The sequence below is a fragment of the Capra hircus genome, chromosome 10, assembly GCF_001704415.2.
Source record: "Capra hircus breed San Clemente chromosome 10, ASM170441v1, whole genome shotgun sequence".
Lineage (NCBI taxonomy): Eukaryota > Metazoa > Chordata > Mammalia > Artiodactyla > Bovidae > Capra > Capra hircus.
In genome coordinates this window covers 79,733,975-79,753,169 of record NC_030817.1, presented here as the reverse complement: position 1 = coordinate 79,753,169, position 19,195 = coordinate 79,733,975, and the positions used below count along the sequence as shown (strand labels likewise).

Sequence of the window (19,195 nt, the reverse complement as noted above, 5' to 3'; positions counted from 1 at the left end):
GGCGGAGGATGAGATGGCTGGGTGGCATCACTGACTCAATGGATGTGAGTCTCAGTGAACTCTGGGAGTTGGTGATGGACAGGGAGGCCTGGCGTGCTGCGATTCATGGGGTCACAAAGAGTAGGACATGACTGAGCGACTGAACTGAACTGAACTGAAATTTACTTCAAAGTAATTTAGAGTTCATCGATTCAAATGCTAATCTCATTCAGAAACACTCTTACACAAACCCAGAAATAATGCTTAAACTGGGCATGCCAGTCAAGTGGCCAGTCAAGTTGACACCTTAAATTAATCATCACAGTCCCTGAGGTCCTTGAAGGCAAATGGTCTCTTTTTTTAAGCATTTTTGTTTGTAACTTTGTTTCTCCGCAGGCATTCTCTAGTTGCAGTGAGTAGGGGATACTCTCTAGTTGCAGTGCACAGGCTTCTCATTGCAGTGGCGTCTCTTGTTGTTGAGCATGGGCTCTAGAGCACAGGCTCAACAGTTGTGGCACATGGGTTTCGCTGCTCCAAAGCCTGTGGGATCTTCCTGGACCAGGGATTGAACCCCTGTCTCCTGCACTGGCAAGCAGAATCCTCACCACTGAGTCACCAGGGAAGCCCCAGCAGATGCTCTTTGTTCCCAGTATCCAGCACAGTAAACAGCTGATAAATATGGGCTGACTATGCAAGTGACCTTAATTGAGCACATCCCCATATGTGTAATCCAACTTCTATTACAGTTTATTTCTATATTAATCTGATTAATTGTGTAGTATTGCAAATTTTCCTTAACAATCACATTCTCTTCCTATGGGCAATATATTACACATCAGTGATCTCTACACTGTAGCTTTTTAGACTTTTGTATTTCCTTTCCAGATTTGCTACGCAATTGTAGTAGTAGTAGTATAGGAGATGATAGTTAATTATCATGATTTGGTAAAAAAGAGATAAGAAATTAAACCACATGTATATTTTCAAAATTTTATTTATTTATTGGCCATGCTACATGGCATGTGGGATCTTAGTTCCCTGATCAGGAATCGAACCTGTGCCCCCCGCATGGAAAGCTTAGAGTCTTAAACACTGATCACCAGTGAAGCCCCCTGGTGGATTTTTAAAAATTGCTCCTAAGTTTAGTTTTTGATATTCCCACAATTAAACATTCTCAGATGCAAAACCTGGAAGGGGATACTCTTTATAAAATCTCCTTTGGAACTTAAAATTTAGATTTCAACAATTAGCAGTAAATGGTTAACATTTATCTTGAAAATATACCTTCACTCTCCTAACTGATTATGCAATCAGTATTAAATAAATGTGAATTTCTATAGATCAATACAAGCCTTTATTATTATATGTAATAAAGAACATAGTCTATAGTTTATATACATATAATTAACATTTATTTAATTGGGATCAGATGAAACATTTTAAAACTTAAAAATGTGTTGGAGAATGTTCTCTCTTCTTTTTGTAAATTTATTTTTAATTGGAGGATAATTGCTTTACAATACTGTGTTGGTTTTTGCTGTACAACAAATATGTATTTATTGAATTCCTTCTATATGCCTAGTACTACTCTGGGCATTAGGGAGATTATGATAAACTAGCAAAGGTTGTGTTTGTCTCTTATTATGGAAAAATGTAAATATATACAAAGCTAAAGAAAATAGTGGGCTTCCCTGGTGGCTCAGTGGTAAAGAATCCACCTGTCAATGCATGGGACATGAGTTCCATCCTTAGGTCGGCAAGATCCCCTAGAGAAGGAAATGGCAACCCACTCCAGTATTCTTGCCTGGGAAATCTCAGGAGACTGGCAGGCTACAGCCCATGAGGTTGCAAAAGAGTCAGACACAACTTAGCAACTGAACAACAACCAGAAAATATATTGTAAAGGACTCCTATCTACCCATCACCCAGTTTAAACAATATCAACTCATAGCCTTCTTTCATTGACAGACTACCTCTCCATTCCCTCTCATATTACTTTGAAGCAAACCCAAGACATTAAATTGTTTCATCTGTATTGGTATATAACTCTAAAAGATTATATAGCTATGACATACAATTATATATTCATTATAACCATAATATCATTTCCCCCCCTAAAAAATTAAAAATCCAATCATCTGTAGCTTACATTTTAACAGGGGAAACAAAGAAAAAATAAGCAAAAAATATTAGGTAATAATGACAACAAAAAATGCCCACGTGATAGGATAAAGATTGATTTTTCTATTGGGTGATCAGAGAAATCCTGCAAGGTGACATTTGATGATGGATGAGCATAACAGGAGGGGGCAAGACACATGACTGTCTAAGAGGAGGAGTCTTCCTCACAGAAGCTCCAGCCAATGTCAAGATCTGAGGCGGAGCTCAGTGTTCAAAGAACAGGAAAGAGGCCTAGGAGTCTGGGAGGATTAAGTGGAAGGAAGAGTACAAGGATAAGATTTTGGAATGCTCACCTGAGGCCATGAGAAAGGACTTCAGACCTGACTCTAGGTGGGATGGGCAGCCTTTGGAGGATTCTGAGCAGGGGAGAGATATGACTTGACTCATGATTATAGAGGAGCATTCTGATTGCTCTGTTAAGAATGATGCATAGGAGGACATTTTAGAAGAACAAGTGTCTGAAACAGGGAGCCCAACTAGGAAATGATTGAAATAGTCCGGGTAAGAGCTTGTGAGACGGTCATAAAGGTCATAATGAATTAGGGTAGTAGCAGTAAAGATGGTAAGAAATAAGTCATATCTCAGTGAGTTTAAATTGACACCTAATAGAATTGGTTGATAAACCAGATGTAGAGTAAAAGATAAGAGACCAGGTAAGTCAAGGTTAACTCTAAAATGTTTACTAAAGTTTACTAAAGTGAGGAATACTGGAGGAAGACGAGGTTTGAAGTAATTGGGCATGCTAAGTTTGAGATGCCTATTACACACACATCCAAGAAAGACATCAAGTTGATAGATAGCTAATTCCAGAGTTTCTGGGAGAGATGAGGGCTGGATCTATACATTTGGGAAATATCAGTGTGTAGATGCTACTGAAAGTCATGGGACTGAGAACACCCAGGTAGTGAGGGAAGATGAAGAAGAGGAGAGATTGGGAAGAAAAAATGATCCAGCTGAGGAGCCTAAGAGGCCAATGAGGTAGAGGAAAGCCAGAAGAGTGGCCCCCAGGAGCCAGGGCTGCTGTGAGATCAGTAGGCTGGAGACTGAGAAATGCCTATCGGACTGGACCCTGCAGTGGCTACCTGTGACCTTGGCAGATGGCTTCATCGTGTGGATAAAGACGAACGCTTACAGGTAGTAGACTCAAGCATGAATGGAGGTGAAGAAGTGGAAACAGGGGAGCAGAGAAGTGGGGTGGCAGCTGCAGAGGGAAGTAAAGTCAAGGGAGGTTCTGTTAGTTTTGTATTATTTATTTATATTTTTAATTTTTATTGTTTTAGTTTTGTATTTTTTAAACTGAAGTTATTACAGCATGTTTGCATGCTGATAGGAAAGATCCAGGAGAGAGTAAAAAACATGATTCTGGAAAGAGAGGAGTAATTGCAGGAGCAAAATTCCTGAGTGGGTAAGAAAGGACAGAGAAGCTATTGCACAAGTCAGGGAGATACCCAGGAACACACCACATCCATTTCTACAGGAGAGGGAGGTCGAGTATGCAGGGAAAGATACAGGCACTTGGAGAGATTTAGTGGTTGGAGGACATGGACATTCTCTTCTATTGTCTCACCATGAAACAATAGGCAAGGATGTCAACTGACAGTGAGGATTTGGGGGATGGTGTTGGTTTGCAGCAAGCAGGAGATAAATGCAAGAGGCAATAACTATGAGACTGCAGTAGGACTGCTGGGCAGTATGAAAGGCCTGCTTGAGATGCATGCTCTGTGAGAAATGATCTTTAAGTCAAACTTGGATGGTGTTGTTCCCCTCTTTCCACAATCCAGTACCTCTCCCAGCACTGAGGACTATATCTTGCTACAATTAGTAAGCACATCAGTTCATTGGTTATTATAAAATTTATTATTCATTAATGCACATCACCATTCATTCACTGAATCATATTTATTGAGTGCCAGGCACCACTTAAGGTACTAGGGCTACCTCAGTTGAACAAAACAAACCTCTGACCTCAGAGAACTTCTCTTCCATATCTTAAAAGACAAGAACCCTCATCTTTGGTAAATACAACTCCTCAGTGAAAACCAGTGAGGAGGTGGCAGTTTCATATTTAAGTACTCAAAACTAAAGTCACCTAAATCCTAAAAAGAAGAATACCAAGGTGCCATGATAGATGCGGCCAGTAAAGGAGTGGAGGACATGCAGTCTGCCTCAGGGGGTGTATCTTTCTTTCTTTCCCACTAGTGCTGGGCTAGTTCCATGGAAAGCAGCCAAGTGCAGCAGACAGGAGAGTAATATGCTGGAATTTTTATCTCTAGTGTCAGAGCAAGGATTCATCATTATCTCCAGAAGAGCATGAATTAATGGACCATCATAACAAAACAGGGTCTGCTCCATCCAAATTCTCAGGACTATATAAACCCGGGAAGATACAAGCTCCTTCCAATTTAGGAATATGTCTGAAAGGCAAACAGAGCATACCCTTGAAAGGGCTTAACTGAGGGCATCTCCTCATTCCACCTTCTTTTCTTTCTTACCCGTTTTGGCCTTTTCTTCCTTCCTTCCTTCTTCTTTACTCACTAATTTTCATCTGCTTTCCATTTTTAATGAAACAAAGGCTCTTAGAACCACTAACTCAGGAAGCCACAGTTTCACTATAGGCTGGTCGCTGGGATTCTAGGAAGCAAGCTGGCTTTAATTGAAATCATGGCTCCCTTCTGACTTTGGGCAGGAAGGTGCGAGAAGAGTGGATTGGGAGCATGGACTGTGAGTTCTCTCCAGAAAGAGATTTGGATCCTCTTTTAGCGACCTCAGACTTCACAGCTCTGCTACAAGGAACAAGAATAAAATGCTTGTCCAGAAAAAGAAGTCAAGAGAATTCCCTGGTGGTCCAGTGGTCCAGGGGCTTTCACTGCCAGGGCCCAGGTTTGATCCCTGGCCAGGGAACTGAAATCATGAAAGCCATGCAACAAGGCAAAAAAAAAAAAAAGTCAGAAATGGAGTGAATGTGCTTTGTGCTCTACTCCTCTGCATTAACAGTTACTTCTTATCTGTTGTTTTGAAAGGGGAATACTGAAACATGGCTTTTGTTCCACTATTACACAAGTAGTGTCCCCCATGCTATACCCCTCTTTGTGCAGTAGATGTCAGCCTCACACAGCCTTTCTCTTCCTAACTGCAGATTCCTAAGAAAACTACCCTCTTACCTACCCTTTACCTGGGTAAAAAGATTAATTTCTTCTCATCTTAAGCATGAAAAACAATAGTAAACAGTGACCCAGTAAACAGTGATTCTGGCACCAGAGTTGTATTAAAGTACCTGGAAAGGACTGTGGGACTATGGGAAAAGAGTACAAGTAGAGGAGTAGGGGACAGGTTAAAACCTGTGGGTCTCACTGAACAAATATCAAGTGTGATATCAAGGTGGAGCTCTGGCACAGTTATGATAACAACCCAAGAAGATTTGGACATGGCCCTGATCAAAGGTCTTCGTCTCTCTCAGGTGGAAGAAGCTGAGGAATCAGCAAGTAGCTGCAGTGTCCTGGGAAAAGATCTCAGTGTACACCATTTGATATCCTGTCTGTCCAAAGGTGCCCTATCTTTGTCCTCAGATAAGACATTTCTCCGAGCCTCAGCTTCCTAATCTTTAAAAGAGGAAAAAATAATAGTCTTGTCTACCCATAGTATTTAATGAGAAAAAAAAAGTCAAGATATTGTGCAGAAAACAGTTTGTAGATAATGTATTATTTAAATATGGATAGTAGATTCAAAGTTATAAAGGCAAATGTACATTAGTTATGAATAAAGAAGAATTCAGTGCTCAAAATTGAACCTTCAGTTAATTATTCTTACAGATTTTTCTCAACATATCACAGGAAGATTTTTCTTTCTCTCCTGAGTTCCATGTTAGCCATGTGGAATTTTGACACACTTAGGATTTATTTCACAAAAAGATCCCAACCTGGAGGGAGCCATATAATATGCATGAATGGTCTTGTGGAGGGGAAGGGGTGGAGATTCCTTTTCTAGCTTTCACATTATATCATTAATAGATAATCATAAGCCACTTATAAACTTCAAGTGCAAAAAAAATAGAAATATTAATCTTCAACAACCCTTCTTTCCAATTGAGTGTGCTTAATTGCATTCCATGCTTGTATTTGATCCCATTCCTCTTTTAGCTTCTTAGTTCATAAATTGAGATGGCTAAAGCTTACCTTATTGTGGTCAGTTAGCACCAGTTTAGGCAAGAGACCTTGAATTCATCACATTTTTATTTTATCTCATACTAAATCTACACCTTTTGAACTGAAACATTACTGAAAGAATTCATATTTGTAAGCAGAAAGATTGGTTTATACCTTGATGTTGAAATTTGAGCAGACGTTTCAAAATGAAAGAATTGATACTCTCGGATGTCATGAGGAAAGGCCAAAAGCAATTCAAATTTTTTTCATTTCTCATGACTCATCCCCTCCTGTGAAGTTTTGGGCTATATATTCCTTGCCATGTCTGTTCTCTGCTCCTTTTGTTAAGAAAAAAAATCCTTTTTGCATCACTACCCCCCACCTTTTTTTTTTTTTTTTTTTTTGCTGAGGCTTTCAATTTATTGTATCATGAACTGCAGAAGGAGAAGCAGTTGAACTCTCAACCTTTGAAACCTCTTAATACTTGCTGAGTGGTCAAGGGGAGAAGTGGAAAAGATTGTTGATTGGACTTTACCCCATTTGGAAAAGACCTTCCTACAGCAGCTCAACCATCCCCACTTTAAGGAAATTAAGTATTTACTTTTCTTAAAATCCAAAATTTTTTGGAACATTCTGCAGAAAGTGAGGCCAAGTTCCCACACTTAGTGTCAACTTGGGAACTTTCTTTTTAGACCCACTTTAAACTCAAGTGCTTTTGCATAATGTATATAACACATTTTCAAAATAATTTCATTTTAGATTTATACTTTTGTCTGCTATATTGCTTTCTGCTGTTTTTTCAGAGTACTTTGCAATTATAAATAGATGTCATTGCTCTCACCTCGGGCAGGAGTTTCTGGGTAGAATTCTTGACAGAAAACTAGATACAATATCAATATGGAAGTAAGTCATCTCTTAACATCAACAATCTGCTTCATGATCAGAGAGGTGCTGATAATAACTCCCCACCTCCTCTCTGGTCTGCCTTTCTCATAATTTCATTATGCAAAACATAATATTAGAAGCTATAAAAGGCCCATTCCACCAGATTTTGTGTCATTTTTTTCCTGGGACCAGGGTTGAGGTCTTTTTTTTTTTTTCCCTGTTTCATCTAACACTAAATATTAGTAAGAGATGTGATCACTAAGGCCACCATTTCTTCCGGGTACTTCTGTTTCCACTGTACTCTTCAAGGCTGCTCACAATTATACTAAATGAACCTCTTTTCCATTAGTCTTAATTCTTTCCATTCCCCTTTCCCACCCCCGATTTCCTCCTATTTTCAGATACTCGAAGATAACGTTCCTACTGCCTTCTCTCCTTCAAATCTTCCAGACATAAATATTTTAACACATTCGCCACTGTATTTCTGATGGCATTGAAGAGTCTGCACAACCGGTCCCTTATTTATAAAGCCCACGTCTGCTGAATGACCTGTAATGCTATACCAGCTCCTGGACTCTCCCGAACAGTCGACCTGGGAGGATTTTACTTCCACTACTTACAAAGAGAAAGATGGAGACAAGGGAGAAGATCGACTAAAGAGAAATCTTTTCATCCATCTTGTCGGTGATCTTTGGGGACTGTGTGCTGCTATTTACATTGAACAGGAGGGAGGAGACGGAGGATGGAGAGCAACGCTGGAGGTGGGAGGCGGAGCTAGCCCAGCACTTAAAACCCCTCGCTAAAAGGGAAGCACGTTCGTTTGTGCTAGAGGCACTCTCCTGGAACCACGAGGGATGGCGCGGGCTGTGCCCTGAGGACTGACGGAGATCCGAAGGAGGAAAACAAGGACAAGAAAACGAGCGAGACCGAAGAGGACCTCTGGAGAAAGCGGAACGCAGGAGACGCGAGGGGGAAGGAACCCACGCCAGGTGGAAACAGGACCCGGAGCAAATCGGTCAGGTCCGCTGAAAGAGAAGAAAGTGCCGGTGGATTGCCTTTTTTCCTTTCAGTTAATGAAAACTACTTTTATCCTCATAAAAGGCTAAAGGGAGGTAAAGACAATCTCTGTTTTCTTAGGGGGATAGCTGAGGGAAATCCAGACTACCTCTTTGAAGCTCTGAAATAAGCCACTGCCTGGTACACAGTGCAACACGGTCCTGGTTTCTGCAGGATACATCCCTTTCAGGAGAATTCCAGCCGGAGTAGCTGGTGCAGTTCTATTTTTACATTTAAATGTCTGTGTCTCTCCCCCTTGCCCCCATTTTAACAACACTTTCCTTGTTTGTAAGCACGAGTGACAAGAAAGTGTCCAGACGGAATAGGAATATTTTCATCTTTCGCTTTTATCTGCCTGGGTCTTTTATTTATTTATTTATTTTAAGAGGGTAGGAGTGGTCCTTAAGATGGAAAAGGACGTTTCCATTTGAAAGGCTCTCTCTCTAAATATATTTACACCCATATGCATTTAGAAAGAGAGATCCCTTTCGGAGGTTGAAATCCTATTGAGAAACATGGAAAAAGGAGCCAGGCACCGGAACAACACTGAAAAGAACTACCCAGGTGGGAGCGAGTCGCAGGAGGCGGATTCTGGAGGGGGCGGAGTGGCCCTGAAGAAAGAGATTGGATTGGTCAGTGCTTGTGCTATCATTGTAGGTGAGTCCAATTCCTTTTCCCACCGACCATACCTCCCTGTCTGGTGGTCCTCTAGTAGAACCTTAATCCCTCAGTCCCCCAGCCCCGCAAAGCACTGTTTCTGTGCCCTGCTCCCTTAGAAAAGGGTTGTCATTCACCTGTGCTTTCGCCTGCACGAACGGATTAAGTTTGAGAGGTATAGGAAGTGTTGTATATCATACATCTCTTCTCCCAAACCAGTCAGTTCTGTCCAGTGTTTGGGGAATGGAGCACTTAAGGGACACACTCCTGGCTGATGGTCAGTGTTGCCTGTAAGCTTGTTGAAAATATAGGTCTCTGGACTCTACACTAGAAGGTTGATTCCAGTGATTTAAGGTAGGACTGGGGAACCTAGATTTTTAACAGGCTTTTCTGCAGCCATCTCCTTAACAGGCTGTGGATTGGCTTTTGAGACATATTTAGGAGCTATTTGGTTTTGCTTTATATGAGACTATGGGTCTAGGGGGTGTGTAATAAAAATAGCCAAAACAGCAGTATAAGGATGCCTTGCCTTTCTCCAGCTTTCCCATCTTATCCAGCACTTTCTCTTGTGAAGTAGATGTGACAGGGCTGTTATTCCCATTTCATGGGTGAGGAAATAAATTATGGAAGAAAAGAAGTGACAGATTGTACCTTTCTGTAATTGTGTAGTTGGCAGCTTCTCTCATTGCTTAGTGGAGTTGTGTAACATCTATGTCTCTTACCTCATGGAAGACCCTGTGAGGGTCTGAAGGGAAAGGGGAGTAATTAGAATGGTGAGTCTGGCTGAAGGTTTTGAAACTGGGGAGGCTGAGTGTCCCCGAGAGTGCCAGTGCAGGCCACTCCAACCCTGTAACTGCACTCTACCAGGCAGGGGTCCTAAATATGGCCCTGTCTCTGGACAACACACAGTCCTCTTTCCAGAGAGCCCCTGTAGATGGATGCCCAATGGTTCAGTACTGCTTTTACTCCAGAAGGTGAGAGTTTCTTCTACTGTCTTTGGGAGAGGGCCTTACCTTGTCCCCAGAGAAAGGGGTACAGGACAGTCAGGCCAGATCGGTTTCTGTGCAGACTTCCTTTTGAAGGCTTGTCGTGTCCTGATGCCCACAGACCAGTTTCTCTGGATAACCCCATGGTCCTCATGGTAGCACAGAAGCATTTTGGCAACTAAGCAATGCTGACATTGGAGAACACCCTTGAAATCAAATAATATCAGTACAGTATTCAGATAATCCTCTTCACCTCTGCACCCAGGCTTCAGTGTTATCTCCACTCAGCTTTCAAAGTGGAATGCTGCTCTATCTAATTCTTTGACTCTGGTAGGTTTCCAGGCATCTACAGTTACAAGTAAGGTAATGTTATGTTAAAATATTATAGTCAAGATTTTAATCTCTCATTACCTTTTCTCTATCTCACCTTTATTGCAACTGCTCTAAAAAATGAGATCAGCAAAGTACTCAATATGTACAGCACATGCCAATTTAAAGTCTATAAATAGCCCAGAGCTGTTACCTCTTTCACAGCTTGACTGAGAGGATTAAGTATTTTCCTTCCTTTGGGAAGATTCTGATTCATACACAGATGTTTACACCCACATGCACAGGACCACAATCAGACCTCCCTTCCTGCCTCACCCACCCCTATATATATGCAGGTATTCAAGGGTTGAGGATATTTTCCTATATAATGAGCTTGTTTTTGTCTCTTTCTTTAGTATTTTTCTAAGACTGTGAAGAAATGGGAGTGTCCAGGTGTAAGAGCTAAGGCTTTTAGTTGGGTGAATGCTACTATGATTTGTCCACAACCTCATGGATAGCACTTCAGTGTAAGAATAGTCCCAGTGCTCCTATTGGTATTGTAGCAGGAAGAATAATAACTCTGGTATTCTATCGTGAAAAGAGGCCCCAAATATGTGATTTCAGAGAAATCAGGGTATTATTCCAAAGTGCAAGAATCCTTGTAGAGTTAATAGTCATGATTGTATCTCCAGTTAAGCTGAGACACACATTTCCCCTTTAGGGTGTTGTGGGGGCAAAATCCTTTCCACTTCCCCTGCCGTGTGGCTGTTGATTTACAGATGTGCTGAGTAGCTGCCTTGTCCTCTAGAGGGGTTTCCGAGTAGATGACAGTGATTCAGGTTTTTTCAAGACCAAATGCAAAAATAGAAATGGCATTCTGCACATGAAATTCAGTGCTCTAGCGTTCAGTGTCAATACTGTGGAAGAAAGAGTTCAAAGGTATAAAGAGAAAGGAAATTTCCTAAGTGAATCAGATCACAAGGTATGGAAAAAAAAGAGCAACTGCCCTAAATTGATCTCATATCCAGTTAACTTAGGGATAAGTTAACCTATGTTTCATAAAATGTTGTAAAAGTTTCATTCACAATCAGCATTGATGATTTAAAATAGGACTACTAAGGACTCCCCTGGTGGTCCCGAGGTTAAGAATCCGTCTGCCAATGCGGGGGTTATGGGTTCGATACCTGGTTTGAGAAGATATACCATACACCTCAGGGCAGTTAAGCCTGTGCGCCACAACTCCTGAAGCCTGAGCTCCTAGAGTCTGTGCTCTGCAACAAGAAACCACGGCAATGAGAAGCCCGTGCATCATGTGGAAGAGTGGCTTCCACTCGCCACAGCTAGAGTATGCCCATTCATAGCAACAAAGACCCAGTCCAGCCATAAAGAAAGAAATAACAGTTTTAAAATAAAATAGGGATAACAAGATGGTCGGTGTTACAGAAATATAAAATGAACCAATAGAAGATGCATGCTGTAGAATTATCTATAATCTGATCGGAGAGATAAGTTTTATATGCATTAGACAAAGAACATTGGAAATTTATGATACAGTTGAGTTACTTAAGGAGGCAAAAGTTAGGGGAATGGTGAGAAGCACAAAGAACGAGAAGTTCTTGCTGAAAACTAGATTAAGAAGCCTCTTGAAGGACATGGAGAAACATGGAATAGAGAAGATAATTCTGGGTGATTTGGTAGGTAGAAGGACAACAGCTAAACTGTTATTTCCTTGAGCAAAAAAATGTGTCGTGTATATCTCTGAATCTTTAGTGCTTAGCAGAGTCCCTGACTTGAAATAGTTACTCAAATGATTGTTGACTTTAATTGACACAAATGTGAAGACAATAGTAATAAAGTGTTTATTTGAATGGCTGTTGGGAACCTAACTTGAAAATCTTTTAAGCTAGGAATAGTTTCATCAACTTGGAAATGAGGTTGTCCAGTTTTAATTTTTAAACTTCACCCTTGCCCTAATTTAACCAGACTATTGCTCGCCACATATTTGGCCAAAGAAACCTGTTGGTAATAGGTGAACTTAGATTTCTCCTTGAATGTGGAGTCCCCCTCGAAATCGAAAGAGAGTATGAAGGAGCCACAAAATTCATTAATTAATGCTATCAAAGCTACTGTTATCATTAAAAATTTATTATATGCCAGACACTTGTCCAATTGCCAAACATACATTCTTTTTTTTTTAAGTATTTATTTATCTGGCTGCACCAGGTCTTAGTTGCAGCACGTGGAATCTGGTTCCCTGGACAGGAATCGAACCTGCGCCCCTGCATTGGGAGCATGAAGTTTTAGCCACTCGACCACCAGGGAAGTCCTACATTGTCTTATTTATCCCTCACAATAATCCCATGTAGTAGGCACTTCTTAGCCCTTCCTCCACATAAGGAAGAATAGGCTCAGAGAGACAAGAAAGTTGGTCAGGGTCATAGAGCTGAAAAGTATTAAAGATTCAGACCTACAGCTTGTCTAAATCCTAAATCAAACTCACAAGCATTATTCTCTACTCTCAGTTGTCATGCCCTGAAAGAGACGTTTGCCTTCAGATCCTGTGCAGAGGTCCTTATTTGTTTTTATAGACGAAGCATTCAGTGTTGTGTTCCCTGCAAGGAAGTGTCCCAATGTAAACAAGATCTGAGCAATCAGTTGAGAGTAGACGAAGTACCAGTACAGCTGCAGGAAGACTTTGGTGGGGGGGGTTGGAGCCTGAGGTGTGCTGGCTGCACTGCTGCAGGATGTGGTCAGCACAGACCACACTTCCATTGACTCTCCCACATGCTCACTCTTCCTCTCTGGACCGGCATTCTCTACTGGAAAAACCAGAGCTTTACACAAACTCTCTCTATATATTACCTTATTTAATCCTGACCACAATTCTGTGGAAATAGATATTATAACTCTGTTTTAAACATGGGGAAATGGAGTCACAGATCCTGGAGGACTGACTACTGAGATCTTCTGACTCCAGACTCAAAGCTCTTAGCCATTCCCTGTTTCTAATCGGTAACCAAGAGAGGAAGGAGGGAGGCTGGTGTGTCTTGTGTGGTGGGGGGAGTGGGCCATGCAGGACCATGGCCCTGACATTGGAGTTGGGAAAGGACATGGGTATCTGATACTGGAAAAGTTGGGGGAAAACTTTATTTTTAAAGGCCGTTTGTTAACAAAGAAGCATACTATAGGTATAACCATACTGAAATGGCACTGGATGGATTTGGAAATATTTCAGGTCCAAAAGATTTTCAGACCCATGTATTTTTACACCATTTTAGAAGATTTTACATTTTAGTCTCTGATTTAATGTATTAGCTTTCTAATCCCCCAAATGTCTATTGGATATTAACCAGAGGGCTGGAGTGTGAAAATTCTTCTCAAATTTGTACTTCAGGTTTTTTTTTTTTTCAACATGAGAGGGATTAGGATTTGGTTCATTCAGGATGAAAACATGTTTAAAACTCTCATTGTTCTCAAAGAAAACTTTGAGACAGAAGCCAAGTAGGATACTTTTCAAAACAAACACATCTTGGTAAACAGAGAGAGGTTATAATTAGTGGTGTAATAATAATAAGTAGCTACCATTTACTGAGCACTACCACATACCAGATGAGTGCTTTATGAGTATTCTCATCTAAGCCCATGAAATAAGTACTGTTATGGAAAGGGTGGAATTGAATGAATAAATAACTGGCGGTAGCAGAGCCAGGATTCCCACTCAAGTCATTGAACTCTGAAGCCACTGGGCTTAATCAAAATGCCCCACAGGGTGGCTGGAACCAGAGATCCTGTGGCTTCCTACCTCCAGGAACCAGGCAGGGAACTCAAGGAGTAATCTAGTTGAGGCAGGGCTGCTGGCAAGGCTACAATATGGTCTCTCAAAGAGCGGAGTTAATGCAGAATAAATGACTAGCAGGAGACACTTAGGGTAGGGGAAAGAAAATAGAAACCCAGCAGGTAAAAAAGATGTCCAAAGAAACAGAATCAAACAACCCATTCTATTTAGAAAAGCAACAACAACAACAAAAACACCCTGTACCCAGATCAGATGACCTTCTCAGAGAGGCCAGCACCACATACACATACCACTTTTTCTGAATTAAATTGGCTTATTGAAGTGGCATGGCAGTATGGGCATACAGGGTGAGACTTTCAAGTTGCCCAGATACCAGGGGCTTTCTGCTTTCCTCTGAGGGTTAATCCAGCAGCAGAGTTGCCTACGAAGAAAGCCTTAGGAATGTCTGTTGTTGCTCTTCGTTTTTTTTGTTACTTTTTTTTTGTTTATTTGTTTATTTTTGGCCGAACTAGGCCTTCATTGCTGCCTGCTGACTTTCTCCAGTTGCAGTGAGTGAGAGCTTCCCATTACAGCAGCTTCTCTTGTTGCAGAACATGGGCTCTAGAACATGAGGTTTTCAGTAGCTGTGATGTATGCACTTAGTTGTATGTGGAATCTTCCCAGACCAGGGGTTGAACCTGTGTCTCCTGCTTTGGCAGGCGGATTCTTAAACGCTGGGCCACCAGGGAAGTCCTTGTTTGGTTATTATTGTTTGGAGATGCTGCTGCTGCTAAGTCGTTTCAGTTGTGTCTGACTCTGTGCGACCCCATAGATGGCAGCCCACCAGGCTCTCCCGTCCCTGGGATTCTCCAGGTGAGAGGGTATCAAAAAAGCAGGAATGAGCAAATAACCTCGAGAATATATCCTGAACTACCCAAAACAACCAAAAGGAGTTCATCCCTTCTAATTTTTAACTCCCAGCTGAGAGAGTGCAGAGCAAGAAAGACCACGCCTTGTTCCCCTCCCAGAACATGTCTGCAAAGGAGGCCCCCTGGGCTCTTCTCCCTGGAAATCTGTAAATGACAAAATGCAGGCTGCTCCCTGGCACAGGTGTGGGGGCTACTGGTCACAGGATTCTGATCATCTTATATTTTAACATTTAACAAATACTCATGCAGCATTATATGCTAGGCTTTGTGCTAAGCACTGGTGAATTTTATTTCTCAGAAGCCAAATTGTGCCTCAAGTCTATTTTAAGCTGTTATATTTATAGAATGAATGAAGTCTGAGCTGAAAAACTTAATCAGTCACATCTCATCCCTCATCCATTGTCACGGTCACAACTCTTCACATTGGTTGGCTCCCTGCAGTTATATCTTCAGCATTACCAGTGACGTCACTCCTGGGGAGAGGGTTTCATAATGTGCCTTGAGATGTTCTGGGCAGCCTCACACTGAGCAGCATATTGTGAAGGCCGATTACCCAGGGGGTGTTTCGTTGCTGCAGAATTGTTAGTGTATTTTTCTCACTATGTATAGAGTTTCAAGGTGCCTGTACGTCTGTGAGATTCATAAATGCTTTAGCAGCCTCTTTAGAGTACAATTCTGCATAGCGTGTTTAATCAGCAGCTGATACAGGCAGGTCAGGCTGTCTAGGGATAAGGAGACATTTGCTAATTGGGTCCTGATGCTGGGAGTAGAAAGCATATGATGAATTTTCCCATGATTTGTATCATGTTTTGGACAAGGAGGAACCATTTTTGATATCAGAAAAGGAAGGGCTTTGGAGATAGTCTTGGGTTTGTAAACTGCTTTCCTATTTACAAGCTTTGTAACCTGGAACAAGTTCATTGGCAATAAAATAGAAATTTTTTGTGAAATATTAAACTGGCAAGTATCCAGCAGTTTATATTCAATAAATACTAGTTTCTTTCTCTCCTAAGCTCATCCTCCACCACCCCCACTTCCCTTATCCCCCCGCCACCCCCTCATTCATTTTGGTTCAAAAACAGATTAGATTGATCGGGTGATGGGAAGAACTGGCCACTTCAGCCCAAGTCTGACCTGTTTATCAAGTAGACAGTGTTTTTCCTTTTCTCTGTTGACTCGAGTCTACTTACTCATCAGCTTCTTGTGCTTCCCCTCTTCTAGGAAGCTTTTTCTGAGCAGCCCCCACAAATGACGTTGTCCATCCCTGATATCTTGTCATGTATTGCGATTGCTTTCATGCAACTTCTCCTCTCCCTCGTGGTGTCAGTTCTGAGTCCACGTGCACCATGTCATCACTTCTCCCCACAATTTGCTGAGGACAGGGACTCAGTCTTTCTCATTTTCATATCCGCATGTATTCAGCCTGGCATGAGTAAATGCATAGAAAGTATTTTTTGAATAATAGCAGCCAATCTAAGCCAAACCGTCCATTAGAGATCTGTCTCCCAACAATGTGAATATGCTTTCTCTTAGCCGCCTGTGGGGTGTTAGCTCTCCAGCTAGGGATTGAACGTGTGCCCTCTGCAGTGGAAACAGAGTCTTAATCACTGGACCACCCTGAATATGCTTAACAAACTGAACTTACTGAACTGTACACTTAAAAATGGTTAAGGTGGTAAATTAAGTGTTGCATATGAAAAAAAAGCCTTAGCTTAAAAATGAGTTATTCCCATAAACAATACATTTTTACACTTAGCAAAAAAAAAAAGCAAAACACAAAGCATGCTAAATCTCATCTAAGTTCAAATTTGAAAAAGACTTTAGAAATTAACATTGAGACTTCCCTCAGCCTCAGCACTATTACATTTTGGGCCAGATATTTTGTTGTTTTGAGGGGCTGTCCCATGCAGTATCACTGGTCTCTATCCATTAGATGCCAGTAGCACCCCCTCACCAGCTGTGACAATCAAAAATGTCTCCAGACACTGTCAGTTGTCCCTTGAAGGTGGGGAGATGGTGCAAAATTGTCCCTGGATGAGAACCACTGAGGTAGACAAAGCCTCTCACTATTGGTGCCTGGTTTCCCAATCCGACAGGGAGACGCTGGACACCTGCTGTGAATCCTTAATGGGCATTTTTGAGGGTTCAGCAGACTTAGCCCCTCAGGCCAGGATGCCTGTCTTTCAGTCACTGGTGGGTGGTGGTTGGCTCCATCTATTATATTAAAAATCCATGTGTGTAACTAGTGCTTCCCAATTACGTTTTAAAGCAAGAATGTACAGAGTGGGTGCTCAATAAATACTTTTTGAGATGCAATTACCTGTTGGCCGCCCACCTGAAGCATCTAAAAATTATACCTAGACAAGTAAACAGATGCTCAGAGAATGTTCTTCATGGCCCTGGCCCTGCAGTGCTATTTCAGAGCCAAACTTCCAAGACGAGACCATTATTGTTACCTTCTAGAGACTGTCTCCAGACACAACTGAGCAACTTCACTTTGACTTTTCACTTTCATGCATTGGAGAAGGAAATGGCAACCCACTCCAGTATTCTTGCCTAGAGAATCCCAGGGATGGGGGAGCCTGGTGGGCTTCCGTCTATGGGGTCGCACAGAGTCAGACACGACTGAAGCGACTTAGCAGCAGCAGCAACAGCATCAGAGACTGTCTCTACCCCTGCTATTGCAAATCCTAGCAACTCCTTATATTTGTGATCATTAAGCAGATTGTAAAGTGTTTCCATGCATGTATGTTCGCCTTTTATCCCTACCACAACCTTGTGAGGTAGGCAAGGCAGGAGCAAGTATTCCTATTCAGCAGGTGTAGGAACATTAAGAACAGTTCAGGCCACTCAGCTTGTGAGTGGCAAAGCAATGGCTCAGTGGCTCCTCTGACTCTTAAGTCTAGCATCCATTTCATTCTTCAGCAAGGAATCTAAACCAGCAGAGTCCTAAAGCTCCTTCCACATCTCTGTTCCACAAGAGACAGCAACCCCACAGGGCGTGTTTTGGAGCCCTGACCTGCCGTCACCCTGAAGTGGCTGTTTGTACAATCCTGATGGAAAGTGGAGACAGGATGAGAGGCATGGTGAGCTTTCAGGCCTGCTGTGAGGATCAAAGCCTGGCCTCAATGTGCCGACCCCACTTCCATGCTGTTCTCGCAATCCTGAAAATCCTGAGACCCTTCCAACCATTTTGTGTGAGAAGTACAAAGAAGGTTCACCCTGGCTTTGTCTGGACATCACGGAAATGGATAGAACCTCCAAGGTCCAGGAGAAGCCCTGGCTAGATTCCAAGACTAGCATGAGTCAGTAGGAAAGGCCAAAGCCTTTCAGATCTGAGGGTCTGTTGAGCAGTAGAAATCTGTAATTCCATGCCCTAGGACATTCTGTAATGGCTGCAGCATTCTAGCGTGGACAGGCCTGGAAGTGAGTAAGGCCTTAATAGGAATCACATGGGTATTGGCCCGCAGGTGGAAGTCAGCGATTGTTCGTGGCCAGTGTGGATTTTCTCAATTTCAGCAGTTTTTCTAGTGATGACTTGCCCACTGATACACTTGGCCCCTTCTTAATGGAGTGGTTCACTCGGCTTTTCTTTGACAGAACAAGCCAAGCTGGATTTCATTGTCCAGGCATCCTAGAGCCCATTTTTAACTTGAGAAGATCTATGTGATAAGATGGTTATTTCCCTAATTGGGGTCGATGAAAGAGAGGATTGAAACCCCAACCAACCTCCAGTACCTTGGCTCTACCAGACAGCTGGGCATCTTATTCTTGAGTGGCTTTGTAGATGATGAGTCTAAGAGTAAAACAATGGAGAAAAAAAATTCCTGCTGTAATCAACTTTCTTCCAACCTCTCATCAAGAAAGGTTCATAGTCAAAGGCAAAAAAAGCCCTTCCCCAGTTCTCCTTTTTCAAAGCCATTCCAGAAAAGCCTCTCTTGGGCAGTGTAAAAGCCCTGCACTTGGACAGTGTAAAAGTTGAGGTATGTGTTGTGTAATTTCTCAGGGAGAGGCAGCTCAGAGTAGGAGGAACCTCTGGGCCAGGAGTCCAAGAACATGGCCTCTCATCCAGGCCTTGCTACCTAATGCAGTATGTGACTTTGATCATGGCTCTTCGCCTCTCTGAGCCTCAGTCTTCACAAAGGTAAATAGGGATGAGAGTGCCTGACCTGTGCACCCAAGAAAGTAATTGTGAGAATCAAGTAAGGTAATGGGCATGAATCTTTTGTAACTCATCGCTGAAGCTGGTATTGCAATAGAAGGAAAGAATCGGATCTGTGTTCCAGTTTTTTAACA

General features: G+C 42.0%; 1 protein-coding gene across 2 annotated transcripts in view; it reads left to right on the top strand.

Annotated features, from left to right (window-relative positions):
• The window catches only part of SLC7A8 (solute carrier family 7 member 8), a 52,640-nt gene continuing 41,429 nt past the window's right edge, over positions 7,985-19,195 (top strand). Inside the window, exons 1-2 of one of the 2 annotated variants that reach the window (XM_005685251.3) lie at positions 7,985-8,207; positions 8,717-8,900. In XM_005685251.3, the coding sequence (XP_005685308.1) occupies positions 8,759-8,900 (142 nt within the window). In that variant the 5' untranslated portion in view covers positions 7,985-8,207; positions 8,717-8,758. Of the gene's footprint in view, positions 8,300-8,716; positions 8,901-19,195 lie in introns of both variants that reach the window. The other variant, XM_005685250.3, reaches the window with a different exon arrangement.